General features: G+C 43.6%; 1 protein-coding gene and 1 long non-coding RNA gene across 3 annotated transcripts in view; one reads left to right on the top strand and one right to left on the bottom strand.

Moving 5' to 3' along the window:
- HTR2A (5-hydroxytryptamine receptor 2A) overlaps nt 1–2,838 on the bottom strand; it is a 30,253-nt gene extending 27,415 nt beyond the window's left edge. Inside the window, exon 1 of the mRNA XM_001514118.4 lies at nt 1,294–2,838. Within this exon, the coding sequence (XP_001514168.1) occupies nt 1,294–1,705 (412 nt within the window). The 5' untranslated portion in view covers nt 1,706–2,838. The remainder of the gene's footprint in view (nt 1–1,293) is intronic.
- Nucleotides 97–8,967, top strand: LOC103170465. Of its 2 annotated transcripts, none has more exons than XR_486194.3 (3): nt 97–948; nt 6,231–6,312; nt 7,882–8,967. It is a non-coding gene; the product is annotated as an uncharacterized LOC103170465 (long non-coding RNA). The 2 variants fall into 2 exon arrangements; XR_003753871.2 differs by having other exon boundaries at nt 6,197–6,312.
- Nucleotides 8,968–26,585: the final 17,618 nt, after the last annotated feature.

Here is a 26,585-nt window from a genome sequence, read left to right as displayed (position 1 = left end):
CCTCCACCTCAACCTCCCCAACCATCCCGCCCCGCCTGCCGGGAGCTGGGACCTCAGCCTCCCCACCTGGAAATGCTCCACCAGCTGCGCTTGAAATGCCATCTCCCCCGTGCCTCGGTCCCACCGTGGCTTCGCCTCGCCCCGCCGAGCTCATTTTGCAGCCCCGCCGCGGCCGCTCTTCGCCCTCGCCCATCCCCAGCCTCCCACCGGGTCTCCTTTTCGTGCCACCTCAAGCTCGGGTTTAAGGCGGAAAAGCCCCAGACCCGCTTCTCCCCGGCCTCTCTCCCTCGTTTTGCCAAAGCGATCGATCCCCGGATTTAATAATAATCATCATAATAAGGATGGTATTTCTTAAGCGCTTACTATGTGCAAACTGGAGACGTTTGGGTTTAACCTTTGCATTGCTGCTCCAGTCTGTTTCTGTCAGCTGCCTGAAAGGTTTTTTTAAAAAAAAGAAAAGAAAAAAGATAGAGAAAGAGCACACACTCAGCTCCCGGCTGAGCCTGTAAAAATATGTGCAGAAGAGGCGATGGGCTGGTTTACAGTGCAGGCAAACATTTCAAAGCTGAGCGAGGGGCACCCCCTTATCACTTTTCATCCCCCTTCCCTTAAACTTCCTCCTTTTCTACCACCCCTCCCTTCCACGCGCCAATCGAAAGGATTGCTGGCATAATTCAAACCGGGAGAAATAAAGGAGGCTCCCCGGGACGTTGAACGTTGACAACGGGGGCAATTACTTTACTTCCTAATTGATGCTCCGCATTTTAACTGCGAGCCCACCGGTCTGTTCGTGTTTGCTCAGCAAATAAATGCTCCCTCCGAACTGACCCGGCTTTACTACCTCTTTAGGAATGGTGCGAGCTAGGTGACGGAAACCCAGTTCGGACAAATTGATGTATTCACCCTGGAACTGCAAGCAGCAAAAGTCGAGCAGATGCAGAATGACAGGTAAGAATGCTGCTTTTTTGAATAACTTACCTAAGTCAACACTCATTTGGATTTCTAGAAAACTTGCTCAAGCTTCAGAGAGCAAAGCTTAGGCTGGAAATAAAAATAGTCTATAACCATCTTGCCTAAAATTACAAGGATTATACAGTGGCCCTGATTTCAGAATTCAAAAGCATTGCCTTGGATCGGTAATAATCAGGGTGTTCTTTCCCTCCCAACAGAGCCACGCAAAGATTAAGTCTGAAAAGTTCCTGGTGCTTATATTTTTGGTTTGGGGCACTTTGGTCCGAGCTACTGAGCACATGCACTTTAAATCTCCTGAGAACGCAGGCGTTCTGTACTCACCATACAGAATGTTTAACATTGACACTGGCATAACAAAGAAACCCAACAGCATATCTGCTATGGCAAGGGACATCAGAAAATAATTGGTGGCATTCTGCAGCTTTTTCTCCAGTGAGACTGCCATGATGACGAGGATGTTTCCAGCAATAGTTAAAATGATCACCACAGCCGTCAGCAGGGCTGGCCAGTTTTTCTCTTGGACATGAAAGAGCACGTTACAGGGTGGAGTGAGATTTCCTTCACATGAAACGTTAGTTAGGTTTTCAGCATCCACCGTCCAGTTAAGAACATCAGAAATGTTAGCCTCTCCAGAGATAAAATCTGCCTTGAGCAGGCTTCGGTCATGATTTAGTTGGATTAGGGAGTTGGCAGTTTGGGTCACAGTACTCTCCTCTTCACAAAGAATATCCATTTCTAAGCCTGAGCTTGGTGGAGATGGAATTGTGGAAAAGAGAGCAAACTGAAGCTTTTGGTCACCATCCGTCTCTGTATCCCCATGCCGTGTAAAGCTGTTGGAAGCGATGGGCTCCTTTCTCTGATGATGTTTTTACCCCCATCGTTAAAGCAAGATATAAAGACAGGCTGGAATACTTTCAGTTTTCCTCCAGAGTTTCATACAGCTCACCACAGAATCTGGTGTGAAAAGGAATCAAAAAGATCTTGTAGGCTAGAAGATGCAGGTTGGAGGTTTCCGAGGGGAAAATGTGCTCTGAGCAAAACAACAACAACAAAAATAAAACTTTTGTAACCAACCACCAGAACTTCCTTAACTGTAGCTCATTCGATTGATACGGGTCATTGGCACCGTTTTAAATGCAGCACCATTCGGATCGCTTGCCGTCCAGGGTGTCGGTGCTCTCTTCTGCATCGCAAAAGTTGATTAAAAATACATCCAGTGTTATATCCCACATCAATTGGATATGCTCTTGCTTATAGTTCATGTGCCGTACTATGCCTCATTGCCACAGATGTCGGTCACGAATTTCAGCATGTTATTAGTTTGCTTCATTTATAAAAGAAAAAGAATCTCAAGCTGAAATTACAAGGCAACTTCCCACAGTAGAAATGCTAATCATAATGATTACTCTTTGGTCTACTGTGACTTCAGTTGGATGCAGAATCAAACAGCACTCAAAATACTTAGGGAAAAATATACACAACATAATGGAAACTTACATCAGACTTGAGAGTCCAGATATAAGATGCATTTTGACCCACCGCATCCTTCACTGTCCTGAAAATGGTGTGCCTTTTTGTGTCCGACTCTTCCAAAAAAGGTTATGACTATATTTTGATTTCAACTTTGTCAATTTCCAGACTGTACTTTGGAGGGCATCAGGACCAGTGTGGCACGGCTCTCCTTGTTCATTTCTTCGAGTGCTGGTGTGCTTGGTAACACTTTCCAAATGTAGTCTTCTTCAGCAAGCTAGGCATTTTGCAATATCGGAGCCCTTCTCTAAGTCACTACAGGAACAGCCCGAAGTCGAAGGAGCCTTCCCCAACAGGGACTGCCGGTTGCATCAGGAATGTGATTTCTTGCTGACTGCCGTGTTCAGTTTATCGGACCTCCCACTCTCTGAATGTCATAAACTGCAAGGTAGCAACAGCTAAGGAGGACAGACGGAATAGAATTTTTTTTTTCTACTACAAACTCCCTGGTCTTGTCATTTGGAAATCTCGAGTTAAAAAATGAAGCTAACATTAAGACATTTCCATTTGTAAAGATCACCTACCAACCAGGTTTACACCACATTGATCTTTTAGAAGGTGAAGGTTAAAGAGAAAGAGTAAATGAGACTAGCATGATATGTGCTCGTAAGAAGGAAACCTGAAGCTTTTCCTTTTTAAAGGCTTCTGCTTTTAATAATAATAATAATAATAATAATGTTGGTATTTGTTAAGCACTTACTATGTGCAGAGCACTGTTCTAAGCGCTGGGGTAGAGACAGGGTAATCAGATTGTCCCACCTGGGGCTCACATTTTTTAATCCCCATTTTACAGATGAGGTAACTGAGGCCAGAGAAGTGCAGTGACTTGCCCACAGTCACACAGCTGCCAAGTGGCAGAGCCGGGATTCAAACCCATGACCTCTGACTCCCAAGCCCGGGCTCTTTCCACCGAGCCACGCTGCTTCTCTATACTCAGTCTAAGTCAATTACTAACATTAGAAGCAGGTGTGCAGTCTAGAAACACATCTATAGAAAGAAACTTTGAGCCTCACTCGCTTCCATTTGTTTTGCATGACACATTATGTCAAATCCGACTTCATTTCCCAAACTGAAGCTGTGAAGATTGATACTGGTATCGACCAATCATATTTATTGAAAGCTTAATAATAATAATAATGTTGGTATTTGTTAAGCGCTTACTATGTGCCGAGCACTGTTCTAAGCGCTGGGGTAGACACAGGGGAATCAGGTCGTCCCACGTGGGGCTCACAGTCTTAATCCCCATTTTACAGATGAGGGAACTGAGGCACAGAGAAGTTAAGTGACTTGCCCACAGTCACACAGCCGACAAATGGCAGAGCTGGGATTCGAACTCATGAGCCCTGACTCCAAAGCCCGTGCTCTTTCCACTGAGCCACGCTGCTTCTCCAGCTTACTGTGTGCAGAGCACCGTGCTAAGCACTTATCAGAAGAAATGACAATGTTAGTTAGATTTTCCTTTCCCAAAGAACGGCAGGCACTTTGCAATTTCAACTCGGTCAGAAGGCAGCTGTTCTTGCCCTATTATTCAAGTTGGGGAAATGGGAACAGAGAGCAAGGAAACTTTCCTGTATCGTCACCAAATCAGAAGTAAATCGGAAATAATCTGTGTCTCTCCTGCTAGACTGCAATCCCCCAAATTCTTAGTATACTGCTCTACACCCTTAGGAGGTACTCAGTAAATTCTTTTGAAGCCCTGAATTAAATCTGGGTTGCTGAACTCCCTAACCCAGGCTGTGACCATGCATGAGGCACTCTGACAATGATTACCATTGCCATCTCTAAGGGGATGGAATCTCCCATCAGGAACGATGGATGGGCCTCGATCCTGAGGCTTCAGGCTGACAACCTGCAGAGAGGAAGTCACTAGGGAGCTAGTGATTTCCACAGCACCATTGGCACTCTCTCTTTCCTGCCAGTCTTGTTCCCCTTGGGGTTCGGAATGCACTGAGCGAGTAAGAGGGCAGAGAGGCAGCATATTGCAGAGTACGTGTTTGGTCCTTGCCCACGTTAGCCAGCTACAGACAGAACGCAGTTCTCCTGAAAGATCAGTGGGGAGAACTTTCGTAGTGAAGAAATAATGTTAAAATCTCATTTCAGGGTTTAAGACTTGGGTTTGGGCTGGAAATAATTGCCTATTGTCCAGCAGAGTCTTGAAACACCCAGCCTGGCTCAAAGACAGGCAGACCAGGCCCTTGTGTGTGACCCTGGACCCTCAGGACACAAGGCATTTGGTATATGGGGATCTCAGAAGAGCGACGTCCCCACGCTAAAGAAGACAACAGCAGCAGCCTGTGGGGTGTCAGAAAGATGCCGTGCCCAACGCTTCCCTGAAATATGGAGCCGTATTTACCCTGGCCCCTTGCCTCTGCTCTTAAGTAAAGCAGCATTTTTTGTGCTTGGGGGAGGGGGAAGGGCCTACACTCTCTAATAATAGTAACTGTAGTATTTTTTCAGTGTTTACTGAGGTAGATGCCAGAGAATCAGGTGAGATACAATCTCTGTCTCATAGGAGGCTCACAATCTAAGGGGAGGGAGAACAGATATTTAATCCCCTTTAACTGATGAAGAAACTGAGGCATGGAGAAGTTAAGTGACTTATCTAAGGTTGCGCAAGAGGGGAAGACGGGATTAGAACCCAGCTCTCCCTGACTCCCCGGTCCATGCTCCACTAGACCACACTGCTTCTTTCTGGGCAGTGAGAGGAGGGAAGAAAGTTGGAGAGAAAACTTATGCTAATACAATAGGGTGGTTAAAATTGCCTGGGCCTTGTGGAAGGAGATAATTTACCTCAACAAATATGCATTTCACTTCCTAGAAGGACCATCCTTGATAGATCTCCCTTTTATTTATCTTATTCCATCACAGGATGGAATCTAATAATATTACTAAAATAAAAATGTATATAAAGTGCTGGTCAAAGAGAAGTCCTGGCCATGGATCAATGATCTCAGATGAACCGTGGAGTATTACATTACCTTCATGGCCAAACCCAGACGGCATACTACACACTACATACATATTACACATGTACTACATATTACTACAGCCCAGGTTTATGAGTAGGATAGATTATACATTCCATAGCTGGAGAGACCAAAAGGGAATGATAGCAGAGGCCTGGGTCCTTCTCTGTAGACAGCCTTGTAATTGAAAAGTCAAATCTCACAGACAACACCCTGGCACTAGTTAGTGAGAGAACTGTTTCGTGGGCTCTGCCTAGAAATAATGCCTTGTGCAAAATTAGGCTTTTATTCTCCAAAGTACTCTTGCTCCAAGGGTCTTACTTATCCTCACAACAACCCTGGGCTATATAAAAGAGCGGGTGCTGAAATCCCCATTTCCAAGGGAGGGAGACTGACATACATGAAGGCTCGGTCCCTAGAAGTTCTTTTGCTTTTGTCTGTCTTCCCCATTAGAGTGTAAGCTCTCTGAGTGCAGGGAATGTGTTTCACACTTTAGGGGTTCTTTCCCAGGTGATTATTATTACAGTGTACTTGACTCAGTAGGAACTCAATAATTACAACTACTTTTAGCCAAAGTTCATAGAGTGGGTTAGCGATAGAATCTGTAAAAGAACTGAAGTTTTCTGATGTTAAGGTCCATATCCACACTCCACTGACGGATTACAGTACATTACAAATCCTCCATTTTATTTAATCAGTGGTATTTACTGATTGCTTCCTGTGTGCAGAGCACTGTTTTATCATTGGATTTCCCCATTTCAGACCTCCTCCAAGAACAAAAGCCCAAGAACCTCATCTGGATGGTCCAGGGACACTTGCGTTCTTGTCCTAATGTTTTCCACAGGTAAGTGAAATGACTTTGTGCTGCTGGCCTGGCACCCTTTTATGAGCAATCAGTTCAGCCTTTGATAAATGGCACAGAGTCGTATTTTAACAGACCAAGAGGTGAAGAACAAAGCACTTATGTTCTATCATTGTCCTTTTAAATCAAATTTGATATTCAGATGTCAGTCCATGTAATATATATATTATTTATATTATTAATGATAATTGAGGCATTTGTTAAGCACCTAAGTTGGGAAACTGCAATAGTAATAAATCATATATTCCCTGCCCACAAGGAGTTTTAAATCTAACGGGGAGGCAGATATTCAAAGTTCTTCACAAATAATGGCAGTAGAAAAAAGAACAAGGCTCAAATATGCCAAGATGAAATATCAGAATTCAGTTATTTGTAGATGAAGATAATGGAATTATATATAATTGATACATTATATATATATTTTTAAAATATCATTTATTTACTTATTTATACAAATGTGTTGTTTAGGTACAGGGAAGGCTGAGGCCTGGTGAATTTGAGGGAGAGAAAGTGGTTCCAGTTGGGGGGGAAGGGTGAACAGCCGATAATCATTAATTTGTGATACTTCTTAAGTGCTGCCAAGCACTGTACTAAGCACTGGGGTAGATACGAGATAGGTCAGACACAATCCCTGTACCCATGGGACTCTCAGTCCTAAGGGTGATTAAACATGAGCAAGGGGTCAGAAAAACTCAAAATTAGGAAAGAAGTTGGTGAGTTTAAGAGGACTGAGGACTGCCATCTGGAGAGTAGCATTGGAACAAAGCCAATATGTCCAATAATAATAATTATGGTATTTGTTAAGTGCTTACTATGTGCCAAGCACTGTTCTAAGCGCAGGAGTAGGTACAAGGTAGTCAAGTTGTCTCACTTGGAGCTCACAGTCTTAATCCCCATTTTCCAGATGAGGTAACTGAGGAAGTGAGGTGATTTGCCCAAGGTCATACAGCAGACAAGAGGCAGAGCAGGGATTAGAACCCATGATCTTCTGACTCCCAACCCCGTGTTCTAACCACTAAGCCAAGTTGCTTCTCAAAAGGAGCAAAAGGAGAAAGCTGCTTGAAGCCAATGATTATAAGGCACTTCTGGTTTTGTCCTCACTTGGGAAATTGTTTTTCATCAGTTTAATAATAATGGTGGTATTTGTTAAGTGCTTATTATGTGCAAAGCACTGTTCTAAGCACTGGGGGGGGATACAAGGTTATCAGGTTGTCCCACGTGAGGGTCAGTTTTTAATCCCCATTTTACAGATGAGGTAACTGAGGCAAGGAGAAGTTAAGTGACTTGCCCAAATTCACAGAGCTGGCAAGCGGCGGAGCTGGAATTGGAACCCATGACCTCTATCTCCTAAGCCCGGGCTCTTTCCACTGAGCCATGCTGCTTCTCTGTTTACTGAGCACCACCATGGCACTGAGGGCTAAATAAAATGTACGTGGAAGACGTATCTTCAAAAGAATATATGTACCCACACTATACCCACAAGTCCCCTTCACATCATGTTACACTGTGTTTTATGATTTCTCTTTTCCACTTCATCTTTTCTTCCTCTAGATAGACTGGATGCCAGTATCACAAGGAATCGGACCTTCAAAGTACATCGGTCTAGGAAAATTGCAGACAATAGGACCAAGACCTTCAGATAGTTACAGACCGGACAAAAGCAGTTGACACCATCCATAGACTGAACTCTCACAACTCTTAAGTAAATGGTGTTGCCTTGAGGCATCCATCGAAATCTGGAGATTGCCCCATGCTGAAACCTTGGGTAGGTCACCGACAAAATGGAAGAAGGTTGGGCCGTAGTTCTGACTCAGGCCAATAATTAGAATAATTATTAGATAACTAGAATAATAATCCACAAAACAAGAGATAAGGGCTCTGGTTTGGAATATAATTCTGATCCCCTGAGCAACTTGCAGTTCAACAAACTATAAGCACAACTGAAAAGTCTACAGTAGAGTTATTCAGGATTTGCTACATTGAGACGGACTACTTTATAAAAACAGCCTAATACTCTAGACTGACATAGACTCACTTGCCTGCTGTACCAGGGAGTTTACCAGCATGCAGTATGGAAGAATCTACCCCCAACTAAGGGTCTTCATTGGCAATGCAGAACTCCACCAAAGCTCTTTGTTATCCAAGATGCACACTGCCCCAAAATAAAACAAGTATCAAGAAGGCCGGTATGCCCTTTGGAAGATTCTAGACTGTAAGTTTGTTATGGGCAGGGAACGTTTCTGCTAATTCTGTTATACTGCACTCTCCCAAGTGCTTAGTACAGTGTTCTGCACATAGTAAGTGCTCAATAAGTATCACTGATTGACTGATTGAGAATGGCTGATTACAAGATACCAGACAGCTGGTCTATGTTGAGGAGAAATGGAGAACTCACAGATAGGGTGGACAGAACACAAGTTTTAAAGCTTTAATGAAGCAAAATCTCAAACACCAGTAGAACAAATCATCCTGGTGTACTGCAACCGGAAAAGAAATAACTGCCTTAGAAGAGAGAATTCCAGAAAACTGCCAAAGGCCTGATGCAACACTGTCACAAGAAGCAATCTTTCACAGCCACACAATGCAGAAGGAATGATCGAATTTGGGTGTTACTGATAAAAAAAAAACAAAACTCTTCATTAGTTCTGACATTTTTGAACATGGAGGACAACATGCATGTGTGTGCATTCTCTCTAATAATGGAGAGTGATTGTAATTTGATGTTTTCAAAGAATGTGGTGGTGTACTTGGGGTAAGTGGGAGAAAGGATAGGAATAAGGGAGACTAAGATTTGTCCTAAATGGCAAGGACCTTTACAACTTATTTTTCTAAATTTAACATTTATTTTGGGGGATTTTTCCCTGAAGGCAGTAGTTCCAAAGGGAGAGCAACAGAGCTCTTTCAAAAGAAAAATGATTAATTATAGACTATGATTGGGGATCATTTCACACATTTCTTCATTTACAAAAGCACATTTTACTTTCTGTAGCTTCATTTTCACTTAGAAACAGCTCCTCAAATTGGTCTGTTCACAGAATATTTCAGTGATGTGTTTCTGTACTCTGCTGAACTAGAAATTTGTCAGACTGCCTGAAGGTTTATTTCATTTTACAGACATCCATCACTGTCAGTGACAGAATACAAAAAATTCCACAATTCACGTACATATAATCTCCATCATATATATGTGTTTATATATGTATATATCTCTCACATTCCCCTATTCATTTTAGTAACTGTGGTGTTTCTTAAGCACTTACTCCATGCCAACCACTGGGAGACATATGATACAATCAGATCAAACACAATCCTTATCCTTCATGGAGTTCACAGTCTAAAGAGGGAGAACAGGTATTTAATTCCCACTTCGCAGGTGAGGAAACTGAAACACAGAGGAGTTAAGTGGCTTGTCCAAGGTCACACAGTAGGCAAGTAGCAGAGCCGGGATTAGAACCCTTGTCCTCCAACTCCCATGCCTATGTTCTTTCCATTAAGCCATGCTGCTTCTCTCTATCTCACCTTTCCTTTAAAACAGTTAAAAGCCCAGCATAAAATCCATAATTTATACTATACACCATCAGCAGATCCAGACAGTCCACTTTCCAACTGCCCTATATTTCATTCATTTCTCACAGCACGAATCACTTTGTTTGCCCTTCACTACCCCTTGTTTAATTTTAGCAATGTTCCCCCATTTACCATAATAATATGATGAAACAGACATATTCCAGTCTATAAACACCCTGTCACTAGTTTTATTTTGGGCAAACTAATTTCTGCTGATTTATTTTTCCTGAGAAAACTTCAGGATTCAACAGATGCCAAACGCCAGGGAAATAGTTCATCTACAATTGTCCTTAAGTTTCTATCCCAGACTTGGCAAGTGTATGACAAACACGTGTTCTTCACGGGTTGGTGTCTGCCACTCCTACTACTGAATTTTTTGTCATTGTTGAATTTTATTTCAGTTAAAATTATGACTCTACCTATCTCTGGTGGCATATTGCCAGAGTCATTAATGGATAAAGCCTGTAAATATAATCCTTATCTGCACATCTGTTGAGTCCCTCTTATTACTTGGTTTTATGAACAGCTTTTAGTTTCCGGTTCATAAGTTAATTCATACTTTGCTTTGTGGATTCTTCCCCTGCACAAGCAGCAGTATGGCCTAGTGGAAAGGTCACTGGCCTAGGGGGCAAAAAATCTGGGTTCTAAAACCGGCTCTGCCCCTTGCCTGGTGAGTGGCCTTGGGCAGGTCACTTAACTCTGTGCCTTAGTTTCCTCTTCTGTACAATGGACTGAAATGCCTGTTCTCATTCCTTGGACTGGAAGTCCCTTATGGGACAGGAACTGTGTCCAACCTGATTATTTTCTACCTGCCCTAGACTTAGTACAGTGCCTGGCATATTGTAAGACTATAAGAAATACCACAATTATTATTAGAAACAATTACAACTTACTATATTGCAGAACATCAAATGCCTTGAAATCAAAAAATAACAACATGGTCATAGTTCTACATCTGGCCAAAGTGTATCATACACTTGGTATAAATTGCTAAAATGACCCAGATTATTATTCTTCCCCTGGCAGTGAATGGAGAGAAGGGAGAATCATCCCCAGCCCAGGAAAATTCTACTTACAGAAATTCTGGCCCAAAAGCTTCCTTCTGCTACCTAAGCAGTATACTGCTCACTCACTCCTTGACCAATGAAGATGCAGAAAACCAAGCCAAGCCAGCATTTCTTCTGAGAGATTGACAGATGGGGTCATCATAGCATCTAGCTCCAGACTAAACTAAGAGTCTACATAAATGGGAGACCCTTTGACACTTGTGAAGAATAGCTAGGTAATTCTTAACATGCTAAGCTTTAGACAGGATCACCCTATGGCAAGCTCAAAGTTACAATATCAATGATCCCCTTTGCATATTTAGACTCTCTTTAGCTATTCCACCCACCAATCTTTGGAGGCAGGGTAATTCTCAACCTGATTTATGACAGAATGTGGGTCAGTTAGGATGCAGTCTTTCCTGGGGTTGGTGCTAAAGAGCTGTAGAACTAGATGTCCTCTTTGGACAAGCTGCAAAGGAAACTGGTCACTGCTTTATTTGCACTGGGAGAGGTGCTCTTATACTGAATATCTGCTCCTTTCCCAAACTCCATGTCTCCCAGAGTGGAAACTCCTTTGTTTTCAATATGATTCAGCTCGTTGTGGGCAGGGAATGTGTCTGTTGTTGTACTGAACTCTCCCAAGCACTTAGCACAGTGCTTTGCACACAGTAAGCACTCAATAAATATGAATGAACAAATGAATGAATGAGTGAAGTGGGTAAAATGAAGCTAAGCTATACAAAGCCAGATAAGCTTTTGATCTTATTTGAGAGAAATGCTTAGGCTCTTTTCCCCCACTTTGGTGTCAAGTGACCTAGTCCAGCACAAATTAGGCACTGGGAAATGGTGTGTTGAGGGGTCTCACTATAGTTGTGAGTCCCATGTGGGACAGGGACTGTATCCAACCTGATTCTCTGGTGTCTACCCCAGCGCTTGGTACAGTACTGTAGCTACACTGTAAGCTCCTTGTGGGTCGGGAACCTGTCCACAAATTCTGTTATACTGGACTCTCCCAAGTGCTTAGTACAGTGCTCTGCTCACAGTAAGCACTCAATAAATTCAATTGAATGATTGGCAGTAGGCTCTTAACTAAAACCATTAAAAAAAAGCTCAATGAGATGGTTGATAAGTACAACGAGACCAGCTTGATGGGTAAAAAAAAAAGCATATGCCAAACCCTGGCTTCTAAAATGAAACGGTGACACTGAGCTTTGGGAAACCGGGTGTGTAGCCCTCTCTTCCTCCCACCTCTGATCATCCAAACAGTAAACAGCATCTTGGGATTGAAAGAGAACTCATTTGTTCAACTGGCCAGTGGAACAATGGAAGTTGGAGGAAAGGGAGATCAGAACTTACCACATAATTGCACAGTCTGTGAGCCCGTTGGTGGGCAGGGACTGTCTCCACTTAGTACAGTGCTCTGCACATAGTAAGCGCTCAATAAATACTGAATGAATGAATCTTGTTTCTACTGTACTCCAAGTGATTGGCACTCAGCAGACACCCAATAAATACTACTGATCGAGTGACAAATTGATAGGGAACATGTACAGCTTGACCGTCCAGCCAGATATGGAAGATCTTCTAAGAAGCCAATGATTCAGGAAAGCTAACATAAGCATATTGTAGAGGGCAGTCAGGGAAGTCAGTGTAATTTCAATTCTATATTCAAGATTGAAGTCTGACTATGCACTGTGCTTTTGTTCTGCTGGTGTTCCTGGGCCTTTGTGCTTCCATATTCTCCAAAGCCATTCTCCCTGAATTGATGAAATTGCTGACACTCAGGGTTGATTTCCACAATGGAAGGCAAATGCCTGCAGGCTTCAGAAGTTGCTCACTTGTTCTCTACAAAGAAAGCTTTGAAAATTTAAAAAGCCTCTACCGTTTTCAGATTTTTTCCTTTTCCCCTTCCCATTCCCCAAAAGTGAGTTCCTCTATATACAAATCCATTTTTATGTTCCACGGTTGCAAGCCACATTGGCATTATAGCTTGCAACCAGAGAGATAGGTGGTGCTTACTGAGGAAAATGAACTTTAGCTTCTTCAGTATTCTCAAAGTGTATCTTCCCTACCTGAGAGGATGTAGTGTGACAAAGTAGAGATGTTAATTGCTCAGAAAGGTGTGCCTCTTAAACAAATTTTAAATATAAACTTCTAAGGATTCTAGGAGATAATTCCCAGACTGGCGTCCATTCATTCAAAAACCACGGTTGCTTCTTCCTTTATCAATTCTGCCACAACAGAAGCAGGAATCTGCTTCTGAAGCAGGCTAAAATGAGAAGCTTCATGGTCTAGTGGATAAATCAAGGGCCTGGAAGACAAAGGACTTGGATTCTAATCCCGGCTCTGCCACTTCTTTTTTTTTAATAGTATCTGTAAATAAGCAATAATATTTACTGAGTGCCTACTATGTGAGAGCACTGTTGAGCACTTACCATGTTCCAGGCACTCTATTAAGCACTGGGGTAGATACAAGTTAATCAGGTTGGGCACAGTCTATGTCCCACATGGGGCTCACAGTCTTAATCCCTGTTTTACAGATGAGGCAACTGAGGCACACAGAAGTGAAGTGACTTGTCCAAGGTCACAGAGCAGGCAGGTGACGGAGCTGGGATCAAAACCAAGGTCCTGACTTCCCTGCCCTTCTCTACCCATTAGGCCACTAACTTCCTGCCCATTAGGCCACTAGTGACCTCGGGCAAGTCACTTAACTTCTCTGAGCCTCAGTTTCCTCAGCTGCAAAATGAGAATTCAATATCTGTTCTCCCTCCTACTTAGACTGTGAGCCTCATATGGGACAGAGACTGTACCTAGCCTAATTAACTTGTACCTACTCCAAAATGCTTGGCATACTGTAAGGGCTTAACAAAAACCATTTAAAAATGGAAACAATCTAGTGTTTTGGAGAGATGTCAGACAGGTAACCAAGGGCCACGCTTCTTAAAGACTTAGGTATAATGAATTGGACCATTTATTCAGTCTGTTTTCTCCCTCATTCCTGTTCAGGCTGCTGTATCTTACACCTGTTGTAATTTCTGGCTGGGTTTCAAAGGACGCTTACAGAAAAACAAATTCCACCAGAGCACTGTACCTTCCACACAAGCCTGACAACAAGACCCTAAGTCATTCATACATTAAACTACAAAAGAAATAAATGAAAATGAAGATGAACGAGGCAGCGATATTGAATTTTTTTTATGTTTTCAGTGTGTTTATAGGTAGATATGGTTTTATTCAGCTGCTTAGGGCCTGAAATACTGGCACTTCATAAACTCCTCTCCATTTATTTTCAACATCCTCCTGAAACTCCAGTACTTTGCCACAGGGAAAATAATGTTCTAGTTTTCTAAATAACACAGAATTCATTTTTCTCTCACTAAATTTAATAATGAAAAATCTTTGGAAGATTTTGTAGAAAGGCTTGTTATCCTCGGCAATATCGGAGGTCTTGCCAGGAGCAGAAAATCTAGTGGGATGTTAGGGGATATTAAGATGTATTCTTAAATCAAGAAATAGTCCCTTCCCAATTGTACTTAAAAGCTTTCACTCGTATCATATCTACCTGAGCAGGTGAAGCATGCCACAGTGAAAAACAAAAAGCTAGTTGGGGTTGGTTTGAACAAGCCCACCACTTTTTTCTTTTCAGTGGTATTTGTTAAGTCCTTACTATGTGCCAGGCACTGAATTAAGTACTGAGGTAGATGCAAGATAATCAGGTCAGACACAGTCCATATCCCACATGGGGCTGACAGTCTTACTCCCTATTTTAATAATAATAATGTTGGTATTTGTTAAGCGCTTACGATGTGCAGAGCACTGTTCTAAGCACTGGGGTAGATACAGGGTAATCAGGTTATCCCACATGAGGCTCACAGTTAATCCCCATTTTACAGATGAGGTAACTGAGGCATCGAGAAGTGAAGTGACTTGCCCACAGTCACTCAGCTGACAAGTGGCAGAACCGGGATTCGAACCCATGACCTCTGACTCCAAAGTCCAGGCTCTTTCCACTAAGCCACACTGCTCCTCTATATTTTACAGATGAGGTAACTAGCACAACTGTAGGCAAGTCACTTAACTTCTCTGTGCCTCAGTTCCCTCATCTGTAAAATGGGGATTAAGACTGTGAGCCCCATGTGGGACAACCTGATTCCCCTATGTCTATCCCAGCGCTTAGAACAGTGCTCGGCACATAGTAAGCGCTTAACAAATACCAACATTATTATTACAAAGTAGTTTAGCGTCTTGCCTAAGGTTACACAGCAGAGAAGTGGTGGAGTCAGCATTAGAACCCAGGTAGTCTGCCTCCCAGGCCCGTGTTCATCCACTAAATCACGCTGCTTCCCAATTACTTCATGCCTCAGTCAAGATTTAGGTCAGGGCCTTCCCTATTTCCACTCCCTTCTGTGTCGCCACTGCACTTGGGCTCTTTACCCTTTATTCACCCCACCCTCAGCCCCACAGCACTTATGTTCATATCTGTAATTCATTTTAATGTTTCTCTCCCTTTCTAGACTGTAAGCTCCTTGTGGACACAGTTCACATCTACCACATCTCTTTACTGGACTCTCCCAAGTGCTCTGCACACAGTAGGTGCTCAATAAGTACCAATGATTGACTGGTAAATGGGACTGTGTTCTTCGGGGCGTGCGGGAGAGGAAGAGACAAGGAGTGGTGATGAGTGGTGGCCTGGTGGGCATGGGTGAGGAAGATCAGTGACTATTTTTCCCCAGAAACTGTTGCGGGCAAGGAACGTGTCTATCAATTCTGTTAGACTGTACTCTCCCAACTTGTTAGAAAAGTGTGGCTTGGTGGATATGGCACACGCCTGAGAGTCAGAAGGGCCTGGATTCTAGCTGCTGAGTGACCTTGGTCAAGTCAGTTAACTTTTCTGGGTCTCCGTTACCTCACCTGCAAAATGGGGATTAAGAGTGTGAGCCCCATGTGGTATAAGGATTGTGTCCAACCTGATTAACTTGTATCTATCCCAGCACTCAGAACATAGCAAGTGCTTAACAAGTACCACAATGATTATTATTACTCTGCACACAGTAAGCATTCAATAAATACCATTAATAATAATAATATCATTGAATGATTGATTGATTGATCAATCAATGATCAATTGATTGATCCTGCTCCTGAGAGAGATGGACTAGGACAGACAGCAGCAATCAGCAGGATATCACTTCCCTTCCACAAGGCCATATTCATGCTAAGTCCTGCTTTTCTGGAAGACAGGACCAGCAGCAAACAGGAGGGAGTTACACTGGGGCCTATTAAAGTTCAGTGTGCACCGTCCTGAGCCCCAACCTTCTCGGCCAAACACTGAACTCGGCAGCGGTGACTCAGAACACCCTATGAGAACAGTCTTCATGGAGTAGCCCTACTTTCTAGAAGAGTTGGCAAAGGTCATCCAACACTCCACTTAATTACTAAAGAAACACTGTTATCCAAACTGGTGCAAGAGATAAACAGATATTAACTTTCTGCATTGAAAATGTCTCCTTTGCAGATTTATTCTTTTTTTCTCTTATTTCTCTTTGACCCTTCCCCGCCCCCAACCTCCACCTCGCCTCCATTCTTACTGTCTGACCTTTGATCTAGGATAAACTTTCATCTCTGGACATTTGCTTTTTCGTTATCTAACTATTCATAACCTACTTAAAATTGATTTTGAGTCTCACAACCTTCAAATTAATGTCTGTCAGCAGCTGAGAAAAGGTCATCCTACTCACGATTCTCAGTGTTTGCTAGGGTTTTTCCCCAGGCCAGTTTAAAGGGACACCTTCAATTTCAACTCTGCTGTATTCAAAAAATCATCACTTGGGGCCAATGCACCCTTCATCATCATCATCATCATCATCATCACCATCATCATCATCACCACTGTCACTACCATCAGTGCTTCTGGATGGTTACTCTGGGTAGGGCACTGTGCTGGGCACTTGGGAAAATAGAAGAAGAGAAGACCTGGTCCCTGCTCACAGGGAGATTACAGTTTATTTGAATTCAAAAATTTGGGCTAGATATTTGGCAGCTCCCAGACTCACTTCTCAGTTTGGGCTGCTTCAAGTCTGGGTGGGGTAGTGGTCAGGGCAGGGGGGATGGGAGTCCACCAACTTCCTGGTGTGGGAGTTCTGCTTCTGAACCCCACATCCTCAACCTGGCTGAATCTGGCATTTCTTAAACTGGCTGAATTTCCCCCACCCAACAGCAGAAGAACGCATTAAGCATCTGCTGTGGGCTAAGTGCTGGAAAAAAGTACATGGATGAGAATTTGACTAGGGCCCTGACCCCCAAAGGGCTCAAAAATCTAAGAATAGATGGGGTTGGGGTGGCGGGAGGGGGACCACAGATACTTAGGGAAAAATGAAAAGACAACAGCAGCACAAAAAACACATAAAAATCAAGAATAATGATAAATGTTAGTACAGTGCTCTGCACACAGTAAGTGCTCAATAAATACCACTGACCTACTGATATAAAAGCCACAGTCAATTTCAGGCTCTTGAGACTCAGTAAGTCAACACAGCCATAACCCAAGCCAGGAGTTCCAATCAGTAATAATAGTATTTGTTAAGCACTTCCTATGTGCCAAGCACTCTACCAAATGTTGGAGTAGATCCAATATAAGTAGATTGGACACAGTTCCTCTTTCATAAAAGGACCACAGTCTAAGGGGAAGGGAAGACAGGAGCTTTATCCTTATTTTTATAGTGAGGTCTCAAAGTGGTTAAACGTTTTGATCGAAGTCTCACAGCAGGAAGGTGGCAGAGCTGGGATTAGAACCCAGGTCTCCTGACTCCCAGGCCTATGCTCTTTCCACCAAGCCACGTAGCTTCTCCCAACATTCTTAAGGTTAATAAGGCCTCTTGTTGCTGCTTTCTTGCCCTTCCTGGGCTAGAGCAGAGACTGCTGGGCAGTCCCAGTGATGTGGAGCTTGGGCAGCCTGTTGGCAAAGGAGAACCAGGTTGGTTCTGCATATCGAGCCCTCCGCAGGAGTTGTTTCTAGAAGCCAAAGCAAGTGTAGTTCCAGTTTCACGGTTGCTTATAGGCATTATTAAACAGGCACTTTGGGGCCAATTAAATGACCCCTTGCATCTTAAAAAGTGATGGTTACAGCCAATTTAATTCATGTAGTTTCCTGAATAATTTACAATTTTACACTGAAAAACTATTCTGGAGGGAAAATATGTACACTCTAAATACAAATTCTATTTCCAAATCATTTTTCTAAATATAAATTCTAAATCACTCTTCACTGCTAAACCAGGTTAGACAATCTACATATGGAACTGGCCATGTAGCATTCTCTAACGAAAATTTAGTTTTCTTTTGTTGGAAAAACTAAAACACCTATTTGCTACCACAGAATAATGGGAATGAAACAGTGTGGCTCAGTAGAAAGGGCCCGGGCTTGGGAGTCAGAGGTCATGGGTGCTAATCCCAGCTCTGCCACTTGTCAGCTGTGTGACTTTGGGCAAGTCACTTCACTTATCTGTGCCTCAGTTACCTCATCTGTAAAATGGGGATTAAGACTGTGAGCCCCACGTGGGGCAACCTGATTACCTTGTATTCCCCCAGTGCTTAGAACAGTGCTTGGCACATAGTAAGTGCTTAAATACCCACATTATTGTTATTATTATTATGAAACAACTAGGGGCACTTGCTGGTATCCCGAATTTAACCCACACCCAGTATTAAATGTGGTGTTGAGTGGTATGTCCCAAGCACAGTTATAAGCGCTGGGGTAGCTACCAGATCATCAGGTCGGGCACAGTTCATGTTCCACATAGGATAAAGGGGAGGGAGAAGAGACATTTAATCCCCATTTTACAGATGAGTAAACTGAAGCCCAGAGAAGTTAAGTGACTTGTCCAAAGTCACACAGCAGGCAAGTGGTAGAGAAGGAATTAGAATTCAGGTTCCTGTGACTCCCAGGCTCATGCTCTTGCCGCTGGAGGTGGTTTAAGTTCTTTCTCAAAGACCTTTGCATCAAAAACGTTTCTTGGGAGAGCATAACGAGATAGTCCAGACTGCCAAGATTAGGAGAAAATGACTGACAATTGGTGAGAATTGCCAATTCAGCAAACAAGGATTAAAAAGGACTGAAAGCATTCCCAATTTCTCTCTGTTTATCCCATTCATTAAGGTAGATGTCAGGTAGAAGCAGCGTGGCTCAGTGGAAAGAGCCCGGGCTTGGGAGTCAGAGGCCATGGGTTCTAATCCCGGCTCTGCCACTTGTCAGCTGTGTGACTTTGGGCAAGTCACTTCACTTCTCTGGGCCTCAGTTACCTCATCTGTAAAATGGGAATTTAGACTGTGAGCCCCACGTGGGACAAACTGATCACCTTGTATCCCCCCAGCGCTTAGAACAGTGCTTTGCACATACTAAGTGCTTAATAAATACCACAATTATTATTATTATTGAGTTCCTCCTTCCTTAGTGTTAGGAAAATCTTCAATTCCTCTAGAAGCAATACCCAGAGAAACTGAATAATGGAGAATCATAAGACTGCTTTAAAATGTAGCTTTAGGAGGAGAATTCTTTACTTTAAAAACAAGAACTGTGTATGTGCGTGTGTATGCATAACAGAGACAGAGAATGTGAGAGTAAATATTGACCTTCATTTTCAAAACCATCACTACCAATGGTGTCATTCTATCCATACACAGGAGGAAGCAGAAAATAACTTACTAGGTGCCAAGCATTGTACTAAGTGCTGGGGTAGATACAAGATAATCAGATCAGGCATTCTCTGTCCCACATGGGGCTCGCAGTCTAACTGGAAGAACAGATACTGAATGCCTCTTTTACAGATGACGAAAGTGAGGCACCAAGAAGTTAAGTGACTTGTCCAAGGTCACAAAACAGGAAGTGGCAGGGCTGGGATTAGAACCCAAATCCTGTGACTCCCAGGCCGATGATCTTTCCACTTGGTTTCACTGTTTCTCACAGAAAAGACACACAACAGTCTTTTTAGCCACCTCTATACAAAGTCTACACTATTCAACAGGTTGGCCTGTCCACTGCAATATTCTCCAAGTAATTCAAGGCTCTAAAACATTGAGACTATGCTTCACTATGCATAATGTTTTAAAACACATTTGGTCTCTTTCAGGCCCTTTGTATGAGTATCTTCCAATCATTCAATCTCCTCACATTTCTCAGGCAGCAAAACTGTTACTGTGAATACTGACTTAAACCTGGTGAGCTGACTGCACCCCATAACACTGTTATCTTGATTATCTGTTGGTAATCTCGCCCTGCCTCTGGATGTTGAGGGTGAATGCGTTTTGAAGGTGAGAATAACCTAGAGATTCTGGAAAAATACAAGGACAGCACTACTCCTCCAGACAATTTTCTCAGCTCTTACTGAAAGCATTTGACACAATCAACCACACCTGTGATAAGCAAATTAACTACCTGATGACCTCTCAACCATGTCCTGTCTCTGGCCTGGAACACCCTCCTTCTTCATACCTGATAGGAGATCACTCTCCCCATCTTCAAAGCATTACTGAAGGCTCATCTCCTCTAAGAGGCCTTCCCTGACTAAAACCTCCTTTCTTCTTCTCCTGCTCTTCTGCATCACCCTGATTTGCTCCTTTACTCACCCTTCCCTCAATCCCACAGCATTTATATACCTATCCATAATTTATTTGCCTCCCCCTTCTAGACTATGAGCCCATTTTTGGGTAGGGATTGTCTCTATCTGTTGCCAAACTGTACTTTCCAAGAGTTCAGTACAGTGCTCTGCACACAGTAAGCGCTCAATGAATACGACTGAATGAATGAATATTTCTATTAATGTCTGTCTTCTCTAAACTTAAAGCTCGCTGTGGCCAGGGGATTATGTCTACCAACTCTGTTAGATTGTACTCACCCAAGTGCTTAGTACAGTGCTCGGCACACAGTAAATGCTGAATAAATACGATGGATTGATTGACTGATTATTGGTAAGATTTTCTTAGCCTCATCTCTACTCCCAATCCCAAGAGTCCAGGGATAGGATAATCCAACTACCTCTTCTGAAAGGTCAGGAGACTTCCACTACATTCAGTCAAGGGAAAAAGAAGCCCCACAGTTAAACCGCTGAAACTAAAATGTTCCTATTTGTGCTCCCAACTACATTAAACTTAATTACAGCAGAGTATTAACTTCAAGAGAGATTTAGCACATGGGACAAGAAGCTGTATGAAACAATATCTATGAATTATCAATTTTTGCGCCAGGTCTTGCAAAGGCAAGAACAGAGAAAGCAGGAATATTTGGTGGGCAGAAAGGAGATTAATCAGGGAAGGCTTCCTGGAGGAGATGTGATTTCAAAAGGGCTTTGAAAATGGGGAGAGCTGAGGTCTAACAAATTTAAAAGGGAAGGCAATTTCAGGCAGAAGAGAGTAATCAAGGGGCTGGTGAGAGGAGAGATGAGAAGGAGGTTTAGAGAGTGGGTCAGATTGAAAGGAATGAAGAGTGTCAGAGTGGAGTGTGGTGAGGTGCACAAAAGTTCAACAGGATCATCAGTCTTATCACTATTACTTTTAGGAAGTTGTCCTTGAGAGCTGGATTCTGTTTTCTTTATCTTTTAATGCGCTATATTGCCCCTGACAAAACATGCATATTCCTGTTTGGAATTGATCACTGATCACCTCATCATACTAAATCTCTTTGTCTTAATTTAGGCCCTCTCTTAAAGCAATCAAGTTCAGTTCTTTTCACTTTCCTCGAAAGCAAACATTTACTTTTCCCTGATTTTAATGTGGTTCACTTCTCTGTTTCCTTTTCCATCACAACACAACTTTACAAATTTTAAATCTGATCCTTATACATAGAATCAGTAGAGAACATGAGATTAAAAATTACCAGCCAACTGAAAATATGATAATTGTGACAGTACTCTGGGATGAAATAAACCCCAGTCTTCACTGTGGCACTGTAATCAAATGAAATAACATCACTTTGCCTTTTTATAAACTTCCTTTTTAGACTGTGCCCCCAGGACTCCCAGTCACTGGTTTGAACAACAATACTGCTTTTAAACTTGAGAAAAATCAAAATTGGCTTACTTATTTAAAAGATTCAAGTGGACATTCTAGTGGTGGAGACCGAAATTAAATGATAAATTCCATCAAATTGTACTTGGAGAATAACCAAGTTCTAGGAGCAGATATTTTAATTGGGAGGAACTCAAATAAATGTTAAATTCCACCAAATCGTCTTTGCAGCTTTAGCAAGGTACTTTTAAGGGAAGGAAAGTGCTTACTTGAGCCAAGGTAAATTTTGCAGCCTCCTCTTGAAGTAGGAGACAAAAGTAAGCCCTCCAAGCACTATCTGCATGAAAATTCAATGACTGCATTTAACTGGTGCAAAACCATCACCACCATCAATGGTATTTATTGAGCCTTTACTCTGTGAACAGCACCATACTAAGCACTTGGTTGAGTACAATACATCAGAGTATTGTTGTGTGACCATGGGGAAGTCAGTTCACTTCTCTATGCCTCAGTTACCTCATCTGTAAAATGGGGATTAAGACTATGAACCTCATGGGAGATGTAGACTGTATCCAACATCCGAGATGTAGATTATCTCGTATCTACCCCAGGGCTTAATACAGTGTCTGGCACATAGTAAGAACTTAACAAATACCATTTAAAAAAAGACTGATAGACCTGCTTACTGCCCACAGTTAGCTTAAAGTGATCTAGCTGTCCTCCCAATGATTGGTCAAGTTTCCCTCTCTCTTTGAGGTTAAAACAATGGCAACAAAACTGCAGCAACTTTCTTAATGCATCTTTCACTCTTGAGGAAGAGGCCTGACAAAAATCTTATCATCATGTGAAGGTGTGGTCTTGCAGTATCTTCACTGCTGAGCATTGAGCAGGAAATAATAATTGTGACACTTGTTAAGCAGCTGCTGTGTGCTTATGGTGGGCAGAGAACATATCTACCAACTCTGTTGTACTTTACTCTCCCAAGCCCTTAGTACAGAGTTCTGTACACAATAATTGCTCAGTAAATAAGACTGATTGAGGTAGAGATAGATAAGCAGGATGAACCAGTCCCTGTCCTAAACACGCAGAGCTCACCACCTAAGTGGAGTGGAGAAACTAGTTTTGAATCCCGATTTTTCAGACAAAGAAACTGAGGTGCAGAGAAGTCAAGAGACTGGCCCAAGGTCACACACAGGAACATGTAGTGATAGAGCATGGGCTTGGGAGTCAGATGGCCAGGTGTTCTAATCCCAACTCTGCCACTTGTGTGCTAGGTGACCTTGGGCAAGTCACTTCAGTTCTCTGTACCTCAGTTACCTCATCTGTAAAATGGGGATCAAGACTGGGAGCCTCATGTGGGTCAGGGACTGTGTCCAATCTGACTTGCTTATACAGTGCTTAGTACAGTGACTGGCACACAGTAACCGCTCAACAAATACCATAATTATTATTATTACTCCACGGTGGAGAGAGCATTAAAACCCAGGTCTCCTGACTCCCAGCCCTGTATTCTTTCCGCCCCAGGAGAGCTTGAATAAGCTAGTAGCTGCTGCTTCTTTCCTCCTCCTGCTTCTGTTGCTGCCCGTTTCTTGCCCAAGACCTGGCCCGGGCCCAAATGTTGGGGCCCGTCTAGGCACGGGGCCGGGGGCAGGGGGGTGGTCCACACTGGTGATAACTCTAGGGAGCTGGTGGCAGGCAGCAGGAAGGGTGAGAAGCAGCAGGGGGCATGGTACAACTCAGGTCCTGGGGCCTCTTGCTGTTGCTACTCGCCTCATAAAGTTTCCCACCCTCTCTGCTCCACGGTGGGAGCGGAGGTGAGTGAGTCAGGAAACAGCAGCAGGAACACATAAGCCTGGTGGGGGGGGGAGGGGCACCGGGGGGACGGAGCCCTATGGGAACGTTTGGGTCCATTCTGCTCTATTTAGTCAGTGGTAGGACCAGAGAGGTGAAGTGACTTGACCAAGGACACACAGCAGACAAGTGGCAGAGCCAGGAATAGAACCCATGACTTTCTGACTCCCAGGCCCGTGCTCTATCCACTACACCATACTGCTCTGTTTGCTTGCTATAGGGCAGGGGGTGATCTATCAGTCAATCCATAATATTTATTGGGCGTCTACTCTGTGCTGAGCACTGTACTTAAGGTCTTTGGAGAGTACGAAGACTGTAAATTCATGGTGGGCAGAGAACGAGTCTTCCAACTCTGTTATACTGATCTCTCCCAAGCGCTCAGTAAGCCCTCAGTAAATGTGATTAATTGATTGATGTAGTACTCTCCCAAGTGCTCAGTCAGTACAGTGCTCCACACACGGTGAATGCTCAATAAATACGATCGATTGCTAAATAAAGTAAGTAGAGTAAGAAAGATGCTTTTGGTGCCGGATTTGCTCTTTATGCTGAAACCAGTCCCCAAATAATGGGTATCAGCAAGTCTCTTCAACTGTTTGTTTGGTTGACTAGTTCTTTCTCATAGCTTTCCTTGATTCCTGAAGCCCGGGAAGATCCGCCTGAGCAGCTGCGCCTTTGCATTTACATGACATTACACTGTGTGGCTTCCAAGTATATTTAAATGGACAGAGTTTTGATGACAAAGGATGAGAATTCCAGTCATTAGTAAGAGTTTTAACAATTAGAAACCATAGGCAAACTCCTCTGGCATCTGATGAGTTAATAGAAACAAAAAACAAACAGACCCAGAAGCACAAGCTTCTTCCCGAGGACCCGAAATATTTTCACTGTGTCTGAAATGAGCTGGAGCGTTTTAGGTCACACTGTGACTCAGTAAGGGAAACAAAGCTCTGGGGACTGAATCCGAATCCTGGTGCTGCCCTGCTTCTCTGGAAGACCTTGGATGAGTCACCTCCAGACTGTCACAAATATCTTGCAGGCGGATGTGGTCTAAATATAATTGCCTGACTGCATGACTACGTTGAAGAGGTGGTCATCTTGGTACTCAATTCCTTCCGCTGGAAACTGGTGCCACCCCATGGGCCCAGGTGACTTTAGTGAATCTGGGACTTTCCTTTCCCATTTTTGCATGATTATATCAGGACCAACCTAAGGAAGGGTTCCTTCTATCATGGTGTCCCCTCTGTCTGTCAGGTGATCAGGCAATCTGCTTTAGGCTGGGCACTCATTCTTTTAGGGGTTCTTCCCTTCAGCCCCAAAGAGTCTAATCCGGAGTGACAGGGCAATCCCTGGTGATGATGGTGGCCCCGACTGCCACTGCTGCTGGCCACCATTGCCGAACTGGCCATTCTTGGCAACGGACAGACCATCTGGGACTGGGACAAGTGCACGGTTGCAACTTTTCACCGACTGCCCCTCACCATCCCCCTGGTCTCGACTGCTTGCTGCCTGCCACTGCCCAAACCACCCAACCATCACCCAGCTCGGGACAAACTGCTCAGGCTGTGTAGGCGGAATGATGGAAGGAGATCATGGAGAACAGCAATCAATCAATCCATTGTATTTATTGAGCACTTACTATGTGTAGAGCATTGTATTAAGCGCTTTGGAGAGTAGAACAGAATTACCAGTCACGGTCCCTGCCCATAACGAGCTGCAGTTATGAGGAAAAACAGGAGAAATAGGAGATTTTCCCTCTCTGTCTCTATAATTTCCTCTTTTCTTCTCTCCCCCTTCCTCCCTGTCACTGCCCCTTTTGCTTGTCCTTTACCCTTTCTCTGCTTTTCTGTTCCCCAGAAATCTGGTCACTTGGCCCACACCTGTCCCTCAGCCACACAACTTGAAGCTATCCATGGCAGAGTTTTGGGAACTGAGCATGATGTGAATGACGAGTGTTACGCTTGGTTTCAGTGAGAGAAAAGGAGTGGGGGAGGTTCCCCAGTGGTGCAGGGGAAGATGCCAAAAGGCAGGAACATCAGGAAAGGCCGGTTAGTGGAGGAGTACCATCTCCTGCTTGGGCTCTGGCCCCTGGCAGCGCTGACTGCTTGCCCCTTTCCATTTCAGCCATTAGGGTGGGAATTAGTTAATGCACAGACCACCTGGGAACATCAACCCTGTCACCCATAATACTGTCTGTCTGCCCTGCTCCATTCTAAGCTCCTTGAGGGCAAGGACCTTGTCGACTCAAGCACTTAGAACGGTCCTCTCAAACTGAGCCCTCAACAAATACTACTGATTGAAACCCTATTTTGACTCATATGAGAGGCACGAGTTTTCCCCTTTCTAAGGCTTTAGAGTCAAGTATTTTCCGTGAGTGGCAACCTCTAACTCCACTAGGTGGGAGGAAGGGAGGAGGAGCTGTCCCAGGGATCCAGGGCTCAGACAGCGGCAAAGCTTGGGGAACCGACTGCAGGTGGCTTCTATCTGCCCCGCTTCTGCAGGATGGGGAAGTGGCTCAGTCAGTGAATGAGGCTACAAAAACACCATCCAAAGGTAGCTCCCTTTTATAATTGTTTTCTTTATGGCATCCGTTGAGTGCTTACTATGGCCAGGCACTGTTCTAAGTGCTGGGGTAAATATAAGCTAATCAGGTTGGACACAGTCCCTGCCCCACATGGGGCTCCCAGTCCTCAGCCCCATTTTACAGATGAGGTAACTGAAGCTCAGAGAAGTGAAGTGACTTGCCCAAGGTCACTCAGCAGACAAGTGGCAGAGCCAGGATTAGAACCCAGGTTC

This window comes from Ornithorhynchus anatinus, chromosome 20, assembly GCF_004115215.2.
Source record: "Ornithorhynchus anatinus isolate Pmale09 chromosome 20, mOrnAna1.pri.v4, whole genome shotgun sequence".
Lineage (NCBI taxonomy): Eukaryota > Metazoa > Chordata > Mammalia > Monotremata > Ornithorhynchidae > Ornithorhynchus > Ornithorhynchus anatinus.
This window is presented reverse-complemented; position numbering and strand designations above follow the sequence as displayed.